At 37.8% G+C, this 20,016-nt stretch overlaps 1 protein-coding gene across 4 annotated transcripts in view; it reads right to left on the bottom strand.

Moving 5' to 3' along the window:
• The window catches only part of NFKB1 (nuclear factor kappa B subunit 1), a 123,993-nt gene that overhangs the window by 23,656 nt on the left and 80,321 nt on the right, over positions 1-20,016 (bottom strand). For all 4 annotated transcript variants that reach the window (XM_007999405.3, XM_007999407.3, XM_073017518.1 and 1 more), the window contains exons 7-12: positions 16,671-16,834; positions 14,665-14,823; positions 13,086-13,190; positions 10,803-10,894; positions 9,007-9,145; positions 159-302 (exon numbers count right to left, since the gene is read on the bottom strand). In XM_007999405.3, the coding sequence (XP_007997596.3) occupies positions 159-302; positions 9,007-9,145; positions 10,803-10,894; positions 13,086-13,190; positions 14,665-14,823; positions 16,671-16,834 (803 nt within the window). The remainder of the gene's footprint in view (positions 1-158; positions 303-9,006; positions 9,146-10,802; positions 10,895-13,085; positions 13,191-14,664; positions 14,824-16,670; positions 16,835-20,016) is intronic.

Below are 20,016 nucleotides of genomic sequence, written 5' to 3'. Positions count from 1 at the left end.
TCTTTGAAAAATAAATTGACATTTGTCAGGAAATTTTAATTAATATACTCAATAATATCATAGCCACTCAACTCACAGACATGCTCAGAAACCAAAGAAAAGAAAATTCTACCCTCTCCAATATGAAAAAGTTTTAGAAAGAATAGGTGTTTTTGTACCTGGCCCTGTACTTCCAGTGCCCCCTCCTCCACCGCCACTACCAAACATGCCTCCGCCTCCAGCTCCAGCGCCACTCCCACCGCCGAAACTATCCGAAAAATTGGGCATGAGCTTCTGCCGTTTCCTCTGTACTTCTTCTTTATCTGTATTTAAAGGAAGAGAAACCAGAGGAGAAAAGATTGATTCGGTCCCACCACTAGCCACAGAAAGACCACTGATTCTAATGGTATTTTTAAACATCTTAAAGGGAAATAGAAAGCACTCAAAGAGGAAGAGATGCTAAATTTCAAGAAGCATTATATTTATTCCAATGGGTATGAATGCTGAAAGCTAGCTCCAGAGAGACCACAGAGCAGTACACACCCAAATCCACTCTACAACAGTTTCTTCAGTCCCCAGTGTTGTTAAAACTAGTGAAATATTTGATTGTCCATCAAAAAGATACTGAAGATATTGAATAAAAAAATTATTGACCCTTTTGCTTGGTCACACAAAATAACTCATGTTAATAAGTTAACATTTATTATGCATCTACAATGAGCTAAATGTTGGAAATTAAAAAAAGCATGACATAATGTCTTTGCTGTCAAGAACCCTCCAACATAATTTTAAGATAGTGGGGGAAAGACTTAGTGAGACAGCACTATAACACTACATACATTAAATTCCTGGTGCAGATCAGTGTTCTAGGAGTTTCAGGAAAATCTTTTAGGAGGTCACTGAGGGATAGGAAATTCAGGAAAGGCTCCTCAAAATCAATTTTATATAAGAAGAGGAAAAAGGAAGATGTTCTGGGAAGGGGATATGGAGGAAAACAATAATGAAGGAAAGACGTACACGGGGCGCTTATGAGAACAGGAGTAGATAAGTTTGGCTGAAGTGAAAGTTTAATACAGGCATGCCTCTGAGATATTGAAAGGTTCAATTCCACATTACTGCAATAAACCAAGTCACATGATATTTTTGGTTTCCCAGTACACAAAAAAATTATGTTTACACTCTACTATAGGCTATTAAGTGTGCAATAGAATTATGTCTTAAAAAGAAGCAATGCACATATCTTAATTAAAAACACTTTATTGCTAAAACAGGCTAACAATCACCTGAGCCTACAGCAGGTTGTAATCTTTGTACTGGTGGATGGTCTTGCCTCGATGTTGATGGCTGCTGACTGATGAGGGTGGTGGCTACTGAAGGCTGGGTGGTTGTGGCAATTTTTAAAAATAAGACAACAATGAAATTTGTTGAAGTCTGTCAACTGACTCTTTCTTTCACAAAGATTTCTCCATAGTATACAATGCTGTTTGACAGTATTTTATCCACAGTTTTAACTTCCTTCCACACGAGGGTCAATTCTCTCAAACCCTGCTGCTGCTTTATTAAGTTTAAGGAATATTCTAAATTATTGTCATTTCAACAATGTTCACAGCATCTTCTCCAGGAGTAGATTCTATCTCAAGAAACTACTTTCTTTGCGCATCCATAAGAAACAATTCCTATCCATGAAAGTTAAATCATGAGCAGCAGTTCAGTCCCATCTTCAGGCTCCACTTCTCATTCTCTTGCTATTTCCACTACATCTGCTGTTACTTCCTCCATGGAAGCTTGAACCCCTCAGTGTCACCCATGAGGGCTGGAGTCAATTTATTCCAAATTCTTATTCATGTAGCTATTTTCACCTCCTTCAATGAATCACGAATGTGCTTAATGGCATCTAGAATGGTAAATCCTTTCCACAGGGTTTTCAATTTACTTTGCCCAGATTCATCAGAGTAATCACTATCTATAGCAGGTACAGCCTTACAGAATATATTTCTTAAACAATAAGACTGAAAGCCAAAATTACTTTTTGATCCATGGGCTGCAGAATGGCTGTTAGTAGGCATGAAAATATCTCCTTCAGAGCTCTTGGGTGACCGGGTGCATTGTCAATAAGCACTACCATTTTGAAAGGAATCTTTTTTTTTTTTTCCTCAGAGCAGTAGGTCTCAACAGTGGGTTTAAAAATATTCAGTAAACCATGCTGTAAACAGATGTGCTGTCATCCAGGTTTTCTTGTTCCATGTACAGAGCAAAGGCAGAGTAGATTTAGCATAATTCTTAAGAGCTCTAGGATTTTTCAGAATGATAAATGCACACTGGCTTCAATTTAAAGTCACCAGCTGCATTAACTCTTAACAAGAAAGTCAGCTTTTTTCTTTCTCTTTTCTTTTCTTTTTTTTTGAGACAATGCCCAGGCTGGAGTGCAGTGGTGCAATCATAGCTTACTGCAGCCTCGACCTTTTGTGTTCAAGTGATCCTCCCACCTCAACCTCCTGAGAGTCAGCCTGTTTTTAAAAGCTTTGAAGCCAGGCATTTTTACATCTTCTCTTTAGTTATGAAAGTCCTAGATGGCATCTTCTTCCAATGGAATGTTGTTTCTTGTACACTGAAAATCTGTTTGGTGTGGCTACCTTCATCAATTTTCTGAACTAGATCTCCTGGATAACTTGCTGCAGCTTCTCTGTTAGCATTTGTTGCTTCACCTTGCACTTTTATGTTACGGAGATGGCTTCTCTTTTGAACCTCATGAATCAACAACCTCTGCTAGCTTTCAACATTTTTTCTGCAGCTTCCTCACCTCTCTAAGCCATCATAGAATTGAAGAGAGTTAAGGCCTTGCTCTGGATTAGGCTTTGGTAAAAGGGAATGTTGTGGCTGGTTTTATCTTCTACTCAGACCACTAAAACCTTCATATCAGTAACAAGGCTGTTGTGCTTTCTTATCATTTGTGGGTTCACTAGAGTAACACTTATAATTTCCTTCAAGAAATGTTCTTTTGCATTCTTGGCTAACTGGCACAAGAGGCCTAGCTTTGGGCTTATCTCAGCTTTTGACATGCCTTCCTCACTGAACTTAATCATTTTTGGCTTTTGATTTCAAGTGAGAGGTGTGACTTTTCCTTTCACTTGAACACTTGGAGGCCACTGTAGGGTTATTAATTGGCCTAATTTCCATATGGTTGTGTTACAGGGAATAGGGAAGCCTGAGGAGAGGGAGAGAGATGGAGGAATGGCCAGTCAGTAGAGCAGTCAGAACACACACAACATTTATCGATTAAGTTTGCCATCTTATATGGACACTATCTGTGATACCCCAAAACATCAAAGATCACTGTTCACAGACCACCATAACAGATATAATAATCATGGAAAAGTTTCAAATATTGCGAGAATTACCAAAATGTGACATACAGACACAAAGTGAGTACATGCTGTGGGAAAAATGGCACCAACAGACCTTCTTGACACTATTGCCACAAACCTTCAATTTGTAAAAATCACAGTATCTGCAAAGTACAATGAAACAAGGTATGACTGTATAAGGAATTCTTGAGAAATGGGACAACACTGTGGAGCACCTGGAGAATGAACTTATATGCAAGAAAGCTGCTGAATGTTTTTGAACAGGGAAATAGGATGGTATTTTAGGAAGTTCATCTTTTACTTGTGTGTGGGACATACTAAAGAGTCAAAGTGAGAGGCAGAGACAGTGCAGACATAAGTGATGGAGGCCCATTCCTTAGTGGTCACCATGGTAATAAAACATGGGGTAGATGCCAGAAACACAGCAAACGAGGGGTCTGTAACCTCTGGTGACTGATGAAATACGGGGGGCTAAAAGTCTAAGACTACTATTCGACTACAATACAGTGATGCCCTCTGAGACTTTTGATTGCCTTTATTTCTTCTTGTTTGTTTTGTTTTCATCTTTCTGTTACTATCTGTGCTTCTCACCAGCCCCAATGCCCTTTTGAGTTCCGTCACTGCCTATGTGGTGTTACAGTGTTCTCGTTTCTTCTTTCTGTTTCCCTTTCTTTCTCTTCTTTTTCTATCATATATTTTGTTTTTCTTTCTTCTCTTTTTTGGGCTGGAGCAGTTAAGGGGGTTTTATTTCATTTTTTCAAATTAAATAAAGTCAATGAGGTATTCTTTTTTTGATCAGAAGCTGAATCCTTAACAATTGTTCTATTTCTGATGCTTCTGTGTCAGTTTTGTCATGCTTATGTTCAGAAAGAGCTTCGATTATTTCTAATTTTGTGGTTGTTTCAGTCATCTTAGGGCTAGAAGGTCGCTGTTTACTGATTATCTCAGGGTCGCTGTTTACTGATTATCTCATGATCATCTAACTGCAGTTGAAAGATGAAGCACGGGAAAGTAGGGTAACAAAGTACGCTTTAATAGTTATTCAAAAGCTGAACATGTCCAGACTTCCTAGGGGAAAAAAAACAAAACCAAGGTTGCCAAATTTTGAGAAAAATATGCTTCCACTAGAAGGGAGATGACCTTGAAGTGGAGAAACTTTAATGACTTCCTTATCAAATATTTTTAGATTCAGATTTATAATTTCCCCATCAGTTATAACTAATTTACACCTATACTCATGACTGTTCACTGCAGACATATGAAACACAAGAGGGAAGCAGACAACTTATTTATCTTCAGAAATAAATGTTATCTATTGACATGGATTCCAGTAAAGAGACTAGTTAGTATTTTCTATGTATTCCTTTTACCTTTTAAAGCAGACAGATATTTATTGGCTGTATTTCACTGTAAAATGGGAATTTTAAAGGCAAAATATTAATTACAACACAGCCAGTAAGATTCCAATGACAAGAAATGAATACAGAACATTCCACATAAGCTTTATAAAAGAACCTGCTGTCTGAATCTCCACAGAATTGAATATGGAGATTTTCACACTCCATGTTCAGGGGATCATTTATCCTTGCGGTCTGTTTTTGACAATGGCACCATGGGATGCACTATGAAACATCAACCTATTTTAGAAGGAACCGAAGCGGCCACTTACTACAAGTTCTCCTTTTGCAGGAGAGGAAACTGAAGCTAGGAAGGGTTAGGTGGCTTATCTGAGGTCAGAACAGAGTCAAGATCAGTCTCAAAGTGCAGTAATGTTTTCATTATGTTAGGCTGTCATTCTTTTGAAAACACTCCAAAATAGCTTTGCGTAATAATAATCAATGACTTTAATAATCAGTGACTTCGCATAATAGTTGATGACTATAATAGTTTAATTCACAAATATGGATAATCTCCCAGTGTTTGCTACCTATTCCTGTGCATGTGCCTTAAAAGTACCTCATTCTCACTTTTCAGGTTTTAGTTTACCAGTAAAGGTGCCTGCATTTATCTTGGCCATACTTTTCATAATTTAAAGATTATGATTCTGTTTATCCCTGATCTCCATCTTCCAGATTGAAAAATCATTATGGTCTTTTTTTTTGCTTTTGTACAGCAGTTCCTCAACTATCTTCCTTCCTTGCCAATCATCTTTCTCTTGATTATTTCAATTGTCTCCCCTGGACCCAACCATCTCCAAAAAGTTTTTGTGAAGTACAATGTCGATGACCATAGAGGATGCAGAGCTCAGGGCTGGTTCTGTATAATGTTTTATATTTATGTCTAACATCTTACTTGATGATAATCAACATATTACCAGCCTTATAGATGAGGATGGCAGCTTGGCTGGTAAATCAGTAAGTCAGTACACAGATACTTAATGAGCATTTTCTATGCAACCTATATTGTTCTAGATGGCCTATGACCTAAAGAAGATTCTTTGTACTTGGGGTGGTAGGAAGACAATAGACCCATAAATAAATAGATAAGACAAGTTTACATATTGATAAAAATAATGAAGAATATAAAATTAGGCAATGAGATAGGGAATGACTACAGAGACCTGGGGTAAGGGAAAGTGTGTTCAATGACTTCTGAGAAATGTATACAATGTTTCCCTGGGTTGTATAGTTTGGATCCATTTCTATGTACTTCAATGTTAAATGGCCTACTACTTTTCTGACCAGTTACATTGCCTGGCCAGATTGTTTCTCCTTGGTCCTATTATCTTGAGTTTTTATAATCTAGAAGGTTTCTATAGAACAAAGTAATTTGTTGTCCTCATATATATATGTTGTCTATTCTTTCCTTCAGAACTCAATGGGTAAGTATTTCTCCAGACAGTTCTTACACTTTGTATTGTATAAAGCTTTTAATCAATGACAGCCTGGAAGGTATGTGCATGAAGCATACAGGTGCAATTTTGAACTTTCAGGTGACCCCATTCTCTAATCCCAGCATCAGATAGTTCCTACTATGATAAGAAACCATTAAAGTAATCACCTGAACATGCCCCTGCTGTAACATACTTTTCCGAGGCATAGATACCACTGGGAAAGGGAGACAGGCAGACTAGATACCAACCTGAGCTTTAAATGTTTCTAGGTTCATATACACACAGGTAACCTGGGTTTTCTTTCTTCATGATTCTCTGTGCTAGCAAAATCTGACATTATTTGAAGACATATTTCTGGAGAAGAAATCTATTTTTTCCTCAGAAAGTCTAAAAAAATTATTCATATTTTTCTTCTGTGTCTACTTTTAAATTAAAGCAGTGATTTTCACATCATTTTGTGTAGGCAGAAGCATTCAAAAGACCTCCAGCAGCTCTTGGTAGGGAAGTGAGGAGAGGTGGGACAGCCTCTTGGAAGGCCAAGCTGGCAGGGCCCTTCACCCTTATTTTAACCAAAGCCTACCAGGTCCATACACTGGGATTTTGTATGAAATCTCATGTGAAGAAAGAAAAGTTATTGTGCTGACAATGTTTTCAAACCACCAGGATATAGAATACACTACAAATGTGACCAAACAATGAAGAGGCCACAACCTCAGAAAAGAAACAAGAACTTGCAGAACCGTTTTCTAAACGCTCCTGTGGCAGCACGAATTCTAGGAAAGGAAAGCCCTCTTCAAAGATTACCTATCACATCTTGCTCTCACAGGAGCCAACACCCACCCATGTGGCTTGTTGCTGCTGTACCTTTGTGGTTTCCAACCTCAGCAAGGATCTGGGTGCCCCGTGGCAATCATTTTACTGACCTCCCTTCCCAGTCTCACTTCCCTCCAACTGAGGGGTTTCTAATTTTGTTTATGCCACAGCCCCTTCTGCAGTCTGGTGAACTCTATGGATCTCTTCTCAGAATCATGGTTTTCAGTGTGTAAAATACAAAACAGGATTTCAAAAGAAGCTGATGATATTAAAGTACATTTCTATTCACAGACTCTTTGGGGGTCAGTGGACTCTAGGTTAAGAAATACCTTTGAATGATGACTTGGTGCCTGTTATATCTCGTTTTGAGATGATTCTAATGCTAAATTTCTCACCCTGTCTTCTCTTGAGTTCCAGTTCTCCCTTTGGTCTGTCTACTAAGAACTTACACTTGACTTTCCCACAGGGACCTAAAATAGAACATATTTTACTCTGAGCTTTTTCCCACCCAAATCTACTTTTGCTCCCTTGTTCCTTTCGTCAAGTCAACCACATCACAAGCTTCCTGGTCAGGGAGTTTTAGACCCATCCATGACTCCCTGTCACTCCTACATCTCCGACCTGTAGGCCCTCTTGACAGTATCACCATGCTCTCTCTTGAGTCCACCATCTCCTTTCATTCCTGGCACTAGGACCTTTACTAACTTCACCGTTTCTCACTTGGATTCTTGCATTACTCTTCTGACTCATCATCTGCCTCCTAAATGGTACCCTTAGTGGTGACGTAAAGAAGTCAGAGCCATCATTCCAAACCTAGGCAGGCCTGACTATCCCTCTCCAGAATTAATGCAAAATTCTTAAGCTGCCACTCACAGCCCTCTTTAGCCTGGCCCTGGCCTTCCTCACCTACATTGGCCTTCATGTCCATCTCAGCACTAAACACTTGTTTCCCTCTGCATAAACGCTAACTGTGTTTACCTCTCTCTTTAAGCTCCTCAAGTAACCTAAGCCTAGAGAACACTTTCCTTCTCCATTTAACACCCAACTGCTGAAACACACCCCAAATGTTAAGGGCCAAATGTTATCTCCTTGATGAAGCCTTCTTTTTGGAGGCTGCTTTAGAATAAAGGGACCAAGGGCTCTGTCTTCAACATTCTCATATATTTTTAGGGATGCTTCACTTTTCATACTTATTAAAATCATAATTTACATTATAACTATTTAAGAAAACTATGAGTGCCCTTTCTTAAAGCATCTATTGTGAGAGAAAGAATGACGCCTTACTCATTTTCATAGTTTTGCAGTGCATATTGGCCAAGTTTTCTGTTCCACCTCCTGAGGCTGGTTGACTAACTGGCTGATTCTCCTAAAGAACAAGCCTGAGTTTTTCATCTCAGCTGCTTGAACTCTGAGTCAGTCAATAAATGTTAGATTCTCAAATTCAAACACAAATTCTCAACGTCTAAATCTCATATAAGCTTGGTGGAAATAACATTATTTTAAAAAGCTGGACTAATTCCATGACCTCAGAAGAATATACTACTGTCCGGTCTAAAAATAAGCACTATGGACCCAGGGACCTGTTACTAGGAAGCTGTTCAAAGGAGGTGACCAACTGATCTCTTCTAATTAGCTTGTCCTCTTCTCAGAACAAGTACAATGGCCAGACATGGAAGCCCAAGCCTGTAATCCCAGCACTTTGGGAGGCCAAGGCCGGAGGACTGCTTAAGGCCAGGAGTTTAAGGCCAGCCTAGACAACGTAGGAAATCCTCATTTCTATTAAAAGTAAAAAAAAAAAATATTAGCCTGGCATGGTGGTGCACCACCTGTAGTCCCAGCGACTTGAGATGCTGAGGCAGGAGGATTGCTTGAGGCCAGGAGTTCGAAGTTGCAGTGAGCTATGACTGCACCATTGCACTCCAGCCTGGGCAACAGAGTCAGACTCTGTTTCAAAAAAAAATAAATAAAATAAAATAAAATAAAAAATGAGCATAAGGTTTTAAACAACTGACTTACCTTTGATTTCAGGATAGTAGAGGAAAGGTTTTGGTTCACTAGTTTCCAAGTCAGATTTCCTCCGAAGCTGGACGAACACAGAGGCTGGTTTCGTAATATTAACATCTTTATACTTTGGAGTTTTGAAGACGATGGCAAACTGCAGGATGCAAAGAATCACATGTTGGTGTAGGACTACAATTTTTTTTTTTTTTTTTGCAGTAATGCTACTCATTAAACACATTCCTTATGCTTTTCTTTATATCCAATGTTTAGACACAGTGTACTAAAAAACTGTGTCCTGGAGAAAGTTCCAAACTCAGAATTCTATACTGATACATTTTTATGAAATTGCTACTATAAAATCAAAATACAATGCTGTGCTAATATACTACAAATCTTTATTATTTCATTTGTCTTATATTTCAAATGTCTTCTAGTTGTAAATATCATGCTTATAAAATTCACTGCATATACTTTCTTCTCTTCCAAAACAGCCTTAAAAGCCTCCAAGATTATTTATACCAACATCAGAAAGACTGGGTATGGAAAGAGAGAGATGGCTACAGGCCAGTGATGAAGAGAAGAAACTAAACATTGCTTACATTGGCATCATAACACATAAGTTCTTGGTGGTATGTTAAGGATTTTAGCATTTTTCAGTTTGATTTTTGACTATGTAATATATTCACAGGGCTAAAGATTTTGTAAAATATAAAAAAGCATACAGTGGTATTCTCTTTGACATTCTTGTTCCCCATCCATGCAGTTCCTACAGTGTACCAGTCAGTGGTAAATACTGTTATTAATTTCTTAGGTATCCTTCTAGAATTTCTTTATGCATGAACATAGAATCATTTTGTTCTACACCCATCTTTTAAAATATTTTAACACAGTATAATTGAGAACTTTCTATATTAGTTCACAGAGTACTCATTATTTTGAATAACTACATGATAGTTCATCAAAAGGATAGACTATAACTTAACTGGCCACTTATTGATGAATATTTGGATTGTTTCCAATTTCTTGTTAACATAATACTTTTCAATTACTTGTAAAGAGGAGAATAATCATTAAAGTGGGGGCTCAGCATTGTCATCTCTTAGTCATTTAGTTGCCACTGGGAAATCTTCATTTAACAGGACGATATCAGCTTCAATTAGAAGATGACTCCTAGAACATCCTTTTAACAGGTCTCGTCATGATTACTTTGGTAGAACACGAAAAACATTTTCACTACAGGACCTGTGGGGCACTGTCTTATGGGTTAGGGGATTAGGTAGCAAGTTAAATATCTTGCCAACATCTCAGAGCAAACAATCTAACAGAACCTTGCCCATAACTCCACAGTAGGTAACTTTTTTGGATGACCTGCATGAGTCTTCAAAACAGTACTGTTTTATGGAAGTTATATATTTATGATTTTTCCTTTTTATAGATGGAAGCTAAGTACTAAATTTCAACAAAGCAGAAAATGTAAAATGATGATAATAATATGAATCATGCCTATAATCCCAGCATTTTGGGAGGCCAAAGTGGGATAATCGCTTAAGCCCAGGAGTTCAAGACTAGCCTGAGCAAGATGGCAAGACATCACCTCTACAAAAAAATAAAAATGAAAAAACTAGCTGGGCATGGTAGCATACCTGTAGTCTCAGATATTTGGTAGGTTGAGACAGGAGGATCCCCTGAGCCCAAGAGTTGGGGGACACAGTGAGCTGTGACTGTACCATTGCACTTCAGCCTGGGTGTCAGAGTGAGATCCCATCTCTAAAAATAATAAGGATTAATAATAACAATAAAAAATCACTTACTTGTCTATGAACATCTGTGGGGGAAAAATCTCCAAATCCTTCCCAGACTCCACCATTTTCCTCCTCTTCATAAAATCGAATCTGGATGTCATCTGCAAACAATCACATTGAAGTGTGTAATTTCACGTAGTGTAATAATATTTATAAACACGCTGAAAAATAAAACTGGTTTAATATTCTACCTACTATCTATTTACTTTTAAAAAACAAGATCAAAAGGTTAAGTCTTTTAAAATCTTCACAAATCACTGACTTTTTTTTTATTATTTACCACAGTAATGTGCCCCAAGTTTCATTCACAATGAGAGAATAGTAGATTTACCTAGTTAACCTGAATTTTCTTTTAATCTTTGACCTTATTGCTTCTCCATTCTTAAGCCAATCCTGAGAAACACGAAGGATGGTGGAAGAATATTAGAATCCCAAGAGGCAGTGCAATTCAATATACAGATGTACATAAAAATAATTAACTTATTAAGTTTTACTATTAATATACGGCAGATGCTATTCTAAGTGCTTCATAGATACACATATTAACTGATTTCATCCTCACCACAACTTTGTGGTGTAGACGTACTATTATTATCTTCACTTTGCAAAAGAGAAACTGGGGTCCAAAGAGGTTAAGTACTTATCTGAGGTTGAACAGCTAGTACATGGAGGAACCAGGATTTGAACATGGACAGTATAATTTCAGAGTCCAGGCTCGTAACACACGATTAAACTGTCTCACTATAATAGTCTCTTAGTTCATACTGAGTAATTGGTCAAAATACTATAATGATCAGGTCCCTTCTAATTAAAATGCAATGCTTAAATTGCACACTCTAGTCATGGACTCTATTTACTTCTACAGAAATGTGACAATGTAACTTAGGTTGGCATCTTCCTGGCTTCACTTTCCATTTCATAGAAAGGGACACACTATTGACTTGTGAAACAAAGTTTTTATTTCTATTTAAGTAGAACTTTAGAAATACTAGGAATGGATAAAACATCTTACTATCTCCTTTGCCTTCAGGCAGGACTACACTGGACCTAGTTATTGAGATTCTTTAAGCCAAGTACGAGACATTTCTTACTAAGCCATTCCAATGTAATGATAATGACTAAGAATCTCATTTACAAATAAAGGTACTCAGATTGTGTTTACTCACAGTATGTACACCCAGGAATCTAGAAATGAGTATTACTTGGACAGAGTGGATTGGAAGAAGGCTGACACTAGTGTAGGCAGAGAAAGGGTAAACGTCTGTTTTTTCAGACAGGGTCTTGCTCTGTCATCTAGGCTGGAGTACAGCAGCATGATAATAGCTCACTACAGCCTCAAACTCCTGGGTTCAAGCAATCCTCCCACCTCAGCCTCCCAAAGTGCTGGGATTACAGGCATGAGCCACCATGCCTAGCCTGTAAATTTTTTTTGATAAAGTATATATGTGTTTACTTCAAAATCTGACCCCATGTTTTCTGACTATATACCTCAGAGCACTTAATCTCACATGAGAATTTTTTTAAAAGCCACATGTCTTTTATTCATTTATTTTACCTATTTATATTTTCAGTCAGGTATTTACTTACTTTGAAAATGCTCACCTCATAGTAAACAGATATTTATTATACTACACTTTCCAACTATCATTTTATTTAAAAAAATAATGAAGTTTGAGAAAATAACACATTTTCCTCAGCTTTTACTAATCTATCAATGTTGTAATGTATCTAATGAAAAATAAATGCCAAGAACTTTTCCTCAAAGGGAAAATTGTGAGAGAAATGTGCTTTGAGAATTTCCCTGTATTCCCTGTTCTCCTTCCTTTTCTTAGTTAACATCACATCTGTGGAAGTGTTCAGAGAAGTTCTCTCAGTGTTATATAAAAACATTGCAAAATAAATAAGATCAACAATTTAATACTATGAAAAACATTATTTATTCTCTGTGTGTGTTTATATGTGTGTCAAGAATGGGCTACTATTTATTTTTGTTTAACAAAGTACAGATACTAATTTTAAAGTATAAAGGTACTGAAAGTCGCTGATGATTATTATCACGATTTTCTTATTTCTCTTTACTTCTTTGGTAAATCTAAAAGTGAATTAGTTGACTTAAGAAAAATAACACAGACAACTTACATTTGGAAGAGGTAAAACATAAATGCTTTTTAAGACTTTTCTATGGCAGCAGAGGGACATTTCTTGTCCACTGCTGAAATGTGACTCACAGACACACTCAGAATGTAGTTCACCTCTTGAGATCAGAGATCAGAGATCAGAGAATGTATTTACCTTTCTGAACTTTGTCACAGAGAAGATAAATTTCCTCCCCTCCAGTCACACATCCAGCTGTCCTGTCCATTCTTACAATTTTTAAGTTGGATGCGTTGGGGGCTTCTGTTCACAGAGGAAAAACAACAATAACATGGTTAATCCTCAGCTCAACAAGCCAGTCCTTTAGGTAGGACCCTCCCCTTAGCACACATGACCAAAACAAAGCTTAAATACATGCTTTCACTAACAAAATAAATAAAACAAGAATGGCTTCTGAAGTTCTTGGAACATTTCTTGGGCATGGGTCATTTATGATCACCAAAACAAATGAAGTAGAAAGGAGTAGGTATTTTGTTTCTCCCTCTAACACAGAGAGACTGATACAAAAAGAGAAAGAGCTTTTCTGATGTATTGGGAAGTACCAAGCTAATTGATTTCTGGCCTTTCGATGAGGTCAAGACTTTAATTCCAAATTTGTTTCCATGATTCTGCTATTATTCTATTTACAAGAGTCCTAAAAACTTTAGGAAAGGTATAGTTTTCTTAAACTACTTACTACTTTTTATTTTACAGGCAAGGAAAATGGGGATGTTATGTTTCTTTTTCCCAAACTAAATTAGGATTCTGTGTGGTGAAGAGGCAAAACTTTCTTGTGGCAATAGCAAAAAGCTTCCTTTTTTTTTTTCCCCTCCAACAGCTGCATTTTAAGGTGATTCTGTGGTATGAGTCTGTATCACTTTATAACCTTTCACTTCCCTTCAAACTTGTTTAAATTAGAGAATTCAGTTAGTTGTTGTACTTGGAGCATGGAGTTTTCCACACATGCCAAATTCTATAAACTTTCAATGAGTCTGAGTACTATGCTTGCAGGCTTTTTGGAAACACCTGTCTTATCAATCCCATGCATAATCAAACAAGAAAGTTGCATAGTAAATGCTGAAGATTACTGTAAAACTCAAAAGTTCTAGGAACTATAAATTTTTATATATATATACTTTTTGTGAGATGGGGTCTCACTATGTTGCTCATGCTGGGCTGAAACTCTATATCCTCCCACCCCAGCCACCCAAGTAGGCAGGACTACAGGACATGATGCCTAACCCGGCTTGAAATAGGATTCAGAAGTCACATGCTATCTATGCTACTCATTCATTTAACTTCAAGTTTCTCTCTTGATAAAGCTAGTAACATATGGGCAAGAAAATGGGTAAGAATACTAGCTGTCTTTTATTAACTTCTTTTCAGAGCCCTCCCACCACCAAAGAAAATTGGGATTATTCTCCCTTCTAAAAGCGTCAACCATGTATCTTTAAGTAAGACATTCATAAATAAGAAGAGATGTGCCATTTCATGCAAAAGACTAAAAAATGTACATCAAAGGAAAAAGAATTACATGTAATGAGCCCCTCTTAAAATATCTCATTTAACCTGGACATCAACCTTTCAAGCTACATTTTCCTATTCACATTTTATAGATGATAAAGCTCAGGCTTAAAGTGATTAAGTTACCTTCCCCAGGACTCAGCTAGCAAGTAAATGGCAGGGTGGGCTGGAAGTCTATTCTTGGTGTGCCCCCTGTTGGAAGTGAATTACTCACTACTGTCATAGATGGCGTCTGATACCACGGGTTCCAGGCGCCTTGTGAAGCTGCCAGTGCTATCCGGAAGAAAAGCTGTAAACATGAGCCGCACCACGCTGAGGTCCATCTCCTTGGTTTGCTGCAGAGCTGCTTGGCGGATTAGCTCTTTTTCCCGATCTAGGGCCATACAACACAGTCCATTCATGCCCAGGGAAGTGTGAACATTTAAAAGACCATGCTTTTATAAACCACAAATAATGTAAACTTACAATAAAAAACCCATTTTCCTCTTTTGAAACTCTTCATATTGCTAATAAAATGTTAAAAACAGTCTCATTTATGTCATCCAATATGAAAGGCATCAAAGACCTGCATTTTCTCCAGATTACAGTAACAACTCTCTTCCATGTATCAGATCGCCTCCCTCCTCTCCTGTCCTCCCTCCACCTTTCCCTTTTCTCTCTACAATAAGAGTTAAAGGCACACAGGAAGTGATCGAATGGAACTGAATAACCCTACTAGGCACCAGCTGTATTGAGAAGTGTGCAAATTATTCCAAAAGCTGTTTGGGCACAGGGATTGAGCTCATTCCACAGTGCCAAGCAGAGAGCCTGGCACATAGTAGGTACTCAAAAACAACTTCTGAAGGAACTGAATGACTCAGTGACATCTTGTTTCTTCCCTCCTGCTGGAGTTTTCATGCTGATGGATATAGTCATAATTAAGCTATAATATCATAAAAGGTAGTGATTCAAGAGACAAGTACTACAAGAGAGCTACAAATGAAGTGATGTGGAATTTCAAAGGAGGACAGAGTTCAGAGGGCTTTGGAGCAGAAGAGGCATTTGCTCTGAATCTTGAAAAGGTGGCAGAATTTGGATATATTCATATAAGAGAGTGGATAAAGGCATTCCAGGAAGAGGAGAGAGCAAACATAGAAAGAATGTGCCAAGACAGGGAAGTGAGAAATCATGGTGCTCCTACCAAGTAGTACAGTTTGACCTGAAGGGGCAAAATGGGAAACAGAGTTGGAAATGCAGCCTGGGGCCAGCTCTTGGGAGATCCAAAAAGCCAACTTACAGAATTAGGATTTTGTAGGCAACAGGGAGACACTGAGCAGCGACAAGATACAGAACTTAAGTAATATCTGTCTGGCTACAAGATGTAAACTCGATTAAAAGTGGGGAGGGATAGAGATCAGGGAGAAGACTACTGTAGGTGGAACAATGAAAACGGAATGTAGTGTGGCATGCCAGAGAGCACGGAATGGCTGGACCACAGCCTTGCAGCACAGGCGAGGAGGGGGAGTCAGAGAGGATGGGAACATTTTGAGTCTGGGTATCAGAAGATGGAGTATATTTAGTTGAAAACTGATAATCGGTTTTGAATCATGTGAGTATGAGATGATGACTGGAGGGCCAGAGTAAAGGACAAAACACAAAAGTAGAAATGGGGCAGGTGGTGGGACAGGGAATGGGGTTGAAAAAAAAATTTGAGAAAAGGCAAGAAATGGAAAATCATACCATTTTTCTGATAAAGATAATAACAGTTTATAACTTATCTGCAGAGCCCAAAGAAAGAAAAATGTCTTATAATAATGTGAGTTGGGGAAGGTAAAACAGAGGAGGTGTTCTTTGGACAAAGTCTTCAATTCTGCATTGGTTTTCAAGAGGGTGAAATGGAAATGGTGGGGTGTTTTTGGTAGAGGAAGACACATACAAAGGTATAAATATACCTCAGTTATTCAGAGAGCAGAGATGGCAACAGGAGGATGCAAGGTGGGCTGGAGATGAGGCTGGAAAGGTGCTGGGGCCAGAGAAGGAGGGCTTTGTATGCCAGGCTATGGAGCCATAGGTTTTATCCTAGAAGTAGCAGGATGCCATCAAAAGTTTCTGAGCAGGGAAAAGGTGACAGCAGTGTGGGGTAGAGACTGGAAGGGATGCAGATGAACATATAATTCATACAGATGAAAACCAAAGCCTGGACCCCTTGGGGAGGAGCAAGGCCAGGAGAATGATGCTTACCTCCCAACTGCCGGTCCCCTCCACCTTCTGCTTGCAAATAGGCAAGGTCAGGGTGCACCAAGAGTCCAGGATTATAGCCCCTTATACACGCCTCTGTCATTCGTGCTTCCAGTGTTTCAAATACTTTTTTCTTTGTCACATGAAGTATACCCAGGTTTGCGAAACTGGAGAAAAAACAGTAACAGCAGCAGCAACAACAACCAAAAGTTAGGCATTTAATGTCTACAGAATCTGGCTTCACTTGTAAATTTTAAAAAAATACACAGGCCCTCAAATGTTTTATACAAATCTCTTGGGGCTAGATGCATTTCAGAATTCAGTGTATTTTTGATGTTAGGCAATATATGGCATATACTGCATATTACATAATACTCTAAGCAGGTCTGGGGTACACAATGTAGTCAAACACGTTAGTATTTTTGCAGTGAAATATATAATTGGACTCACCAAATGGAAAAATAAAGACTATAAACAGCTACACGTCAGATCAGATTGGTTTTTACTACCAAATGAGTCTGCGATAAACTTGGAAGAATGTTTTGGTTTTCAGAGCTTATTTGACTTCCAAATTGTGATTAACGGAGTGGGAGCATATGTGTCTATGTATCTTAATGAGGAAGTCTTACTGGGTTCATTTTGAAGTATTTTCTATGGGAGTCGTATTAAAAATTAAAAATTCAAAATATAATACTAACACTTCTTAAGAATAAGAGGAGTATTATATTTGGAATGATTATTTTCCTTTTGAACCATCCTTGGGTTTCTGAATGGGATTTAAAGTCTACCTGTAATCTTATCTTCTCCTGAGTTATCTATAAGGTTGGAATTATTTATTACCATTAGAGTTGTCATCTAAATATACATGTAAACAGGGATGGAGAATCTTATATCTCACGAAGGCTATATATCTATAAAACAAAATATGTTGATAAGCTTAAAAGCAATTAAAATGATTTATAAGAAAATATATAAAATGTTCCAGTCGTTCACTTTTGAAATTAAAGTGTATGAAACGAAGAAGTCTATTCAATAAATATAACAGGCAAACAAAAAAGACTTTACCAAGGAGATTCATTCATTCAACAAATATTTATGCAGATCCTTATCAGTGCCAGGAAATGTCCTAGATGCTTTTGTCCACAGTAAAAGAATCTCTACCTTCACTGAATTTATATGCTAGTATGACAACGGAGAAGAAACAAAGAAGTAAATTATATGATACAATTTAGAAGGCAATAAGTGTTATCCAGAAAAATAAGGTAGGAATGAGGAACAGGAGAGGTAGTAGAAAAAAGCATAACATTTTAAAGTAGGGAGAGGTCAGGAAGGACACTCAGTGAAAAGATGACAACTGAGCAAAAACTTGAAGGAAGTGATGGGGAAGACATGAACATATGAATGATGAACAAAAGGAACAGTAAGTGCAAAATTCCTGTGGTAGGACCACGTTGGTGTTTTCAAAACACAACGAAGGCAAGGTCAATGTAGCTGGAGTGAAATGAGCAAGCTGTCAGAAGTAAGTAAAGAATTCAGAGAGGTAAGCAGGGGGCCAGATCCTTTAAAGCCTTGTAAGCTTTCATAAGGATTTTTTCTTCTAGCTTTTACTCAGAAAGAAAGAAAAAACATTAGTAGAGGAAAGAAAGAGATTTCTTGACAACTGAATTGAAGGAAAGAATGAACAAGCTAAGGTAGCAAGGTCAGATAAACTAGGGAAGAAAATAGGAGTTATAAGGCAGAATGAAATGAGGCCCAGAGACAGAATAAGTCATGTGTTCAGGCAGATGAAAAAAGCGGATAGCTAAGACACAGAACAGAAAATATACCACTAGAAAATAAGCTCCTGAAGGCAGGGATGTCTAGAACATCCCTAGAACAATGCCTGACATATCAGTGTTTAAGTATCTGTTGATAAATGAATGCATGAATTAATACAGCACAGAAAAATATGCAACATGACATACTTACATGCATAGAAGTATAAGCAGTTTTTCACAAACAATACCTCCATCTTTTGGCCCTTTCAGCCTTATTCCCATATAGAACTTCCCTAACTGCAGGAAAATGGGGTTATCTCCTCGGAAATAGCAATGATAAACATCTGTGTAACACCTTACCCTTTACGATCAATAATATGCTTTTCATGTATATTGCCTCATCTAGTCCCTGTGAGAAAAACATCATCCTTATTAATTTATTATGTGAATAATGAAGGATTTACTCTGGTTAACAAATGAAACAGTACAGAAGTCAGTCTTCTGCTTCAGGTAACGATAGAGTAAAACAGACTGGATTGAACCTTAAATATCTAAAATACATGAAGAAATGGTTTTCAAACACTAGAAAACAGGCAGCACAGACAGTAATCTTAAAGGAAAATAAATAAGGTGAATCCTGTAATTACTCTGGCTTAATGCCTAGAAAGTCCCAGGCTGCAGCACAGGAAGGAGGAACCCCAATAGGGCCTGGCAATCTCTGAGGTTGAGGAGACACAGTGAAACACTGGAGGAAGCCAAGGAGGCTAAAACTCACAAGCAGAGCACCAGAGAGGAAGAAACTTCAAACAGAGATACACTCAGAGACCACTGGAGTCTTCAGCTGAGTGCTGTGTGTGGGGAAAGTCCATCAAAGCTGGGAAAAGAACCACCATAGAGGTGGAGGCAGAAAAATTACTGTAACACATATAGGGTTGGAATACTTCAAGAAATCTTGTAATACATGGAGCATCAGGTTGAAAATTCAGAAAGGTACTGCCTTAGTAATGATGTCAAATAAACCCTAGAGTAAAGGTTTCTCTGGTCTCTCTGACAAAGCTTAAAAGTAAGTTTAGAAAGAATCAGACTGTTCCCAAACATAACTTCATCCCAATCCTCAAACATTTAAAAGCATACCAAAAAAAAAAAAAAAAAAAAAAAAAAGGAATCCAGGACTCAACACTACAAAATTCAAAATATCTGTCATCCAATACAAAACTACCAGGCATGGAAAGAAACAGAAAAATAGCATGTCCTTAGAGACTTACAAAGAGACTTAGACTCCCATACAATAATAATGGGAGACTTTAACAACCCACTGTCAACATAAGATCAACGAGACAGAAAGTTCACAAGGATATCCAGGAATTGAACTCAACTCTGCACCAAGAGGACCTAATAGACATCTACAGAACTCTCCACCCCAAATCAACAGAATATACGTTCTTCTCAGCACCACATCATACTTATTCCAAAATTGACCACAGAGTAGAAAGTATAGCACTCCTCAGCAAAGGTACAAGAACAGAAATTATAACAAACTGTCTCTCAGACCACAGTGCAATCAAACTAGAACTCAGGATTAAGAAACTCAA

This window comes from Chlorocebus sabaeus, chromosome 7 (genome assembly GCF_047675955.1).
Source record: "Chlorocebus sabaeus isolate Y175 chromosome 7, mChlSab1.0.hap1, whole genome shotgun sequence".
In the NCBI taxonomy this organism is placed as follows: domain Eukaryota; kingdom Metazoa; phylum Chordata; class Mammalia; order Primates; family Cercopithecidae; genus Chlorocebus; species Chlorocebus sabaeus.
Note: the sequence above shows the minus strand (reverse complement) of the source record. Positions and strands in the feature narration are given on the sequence as shown.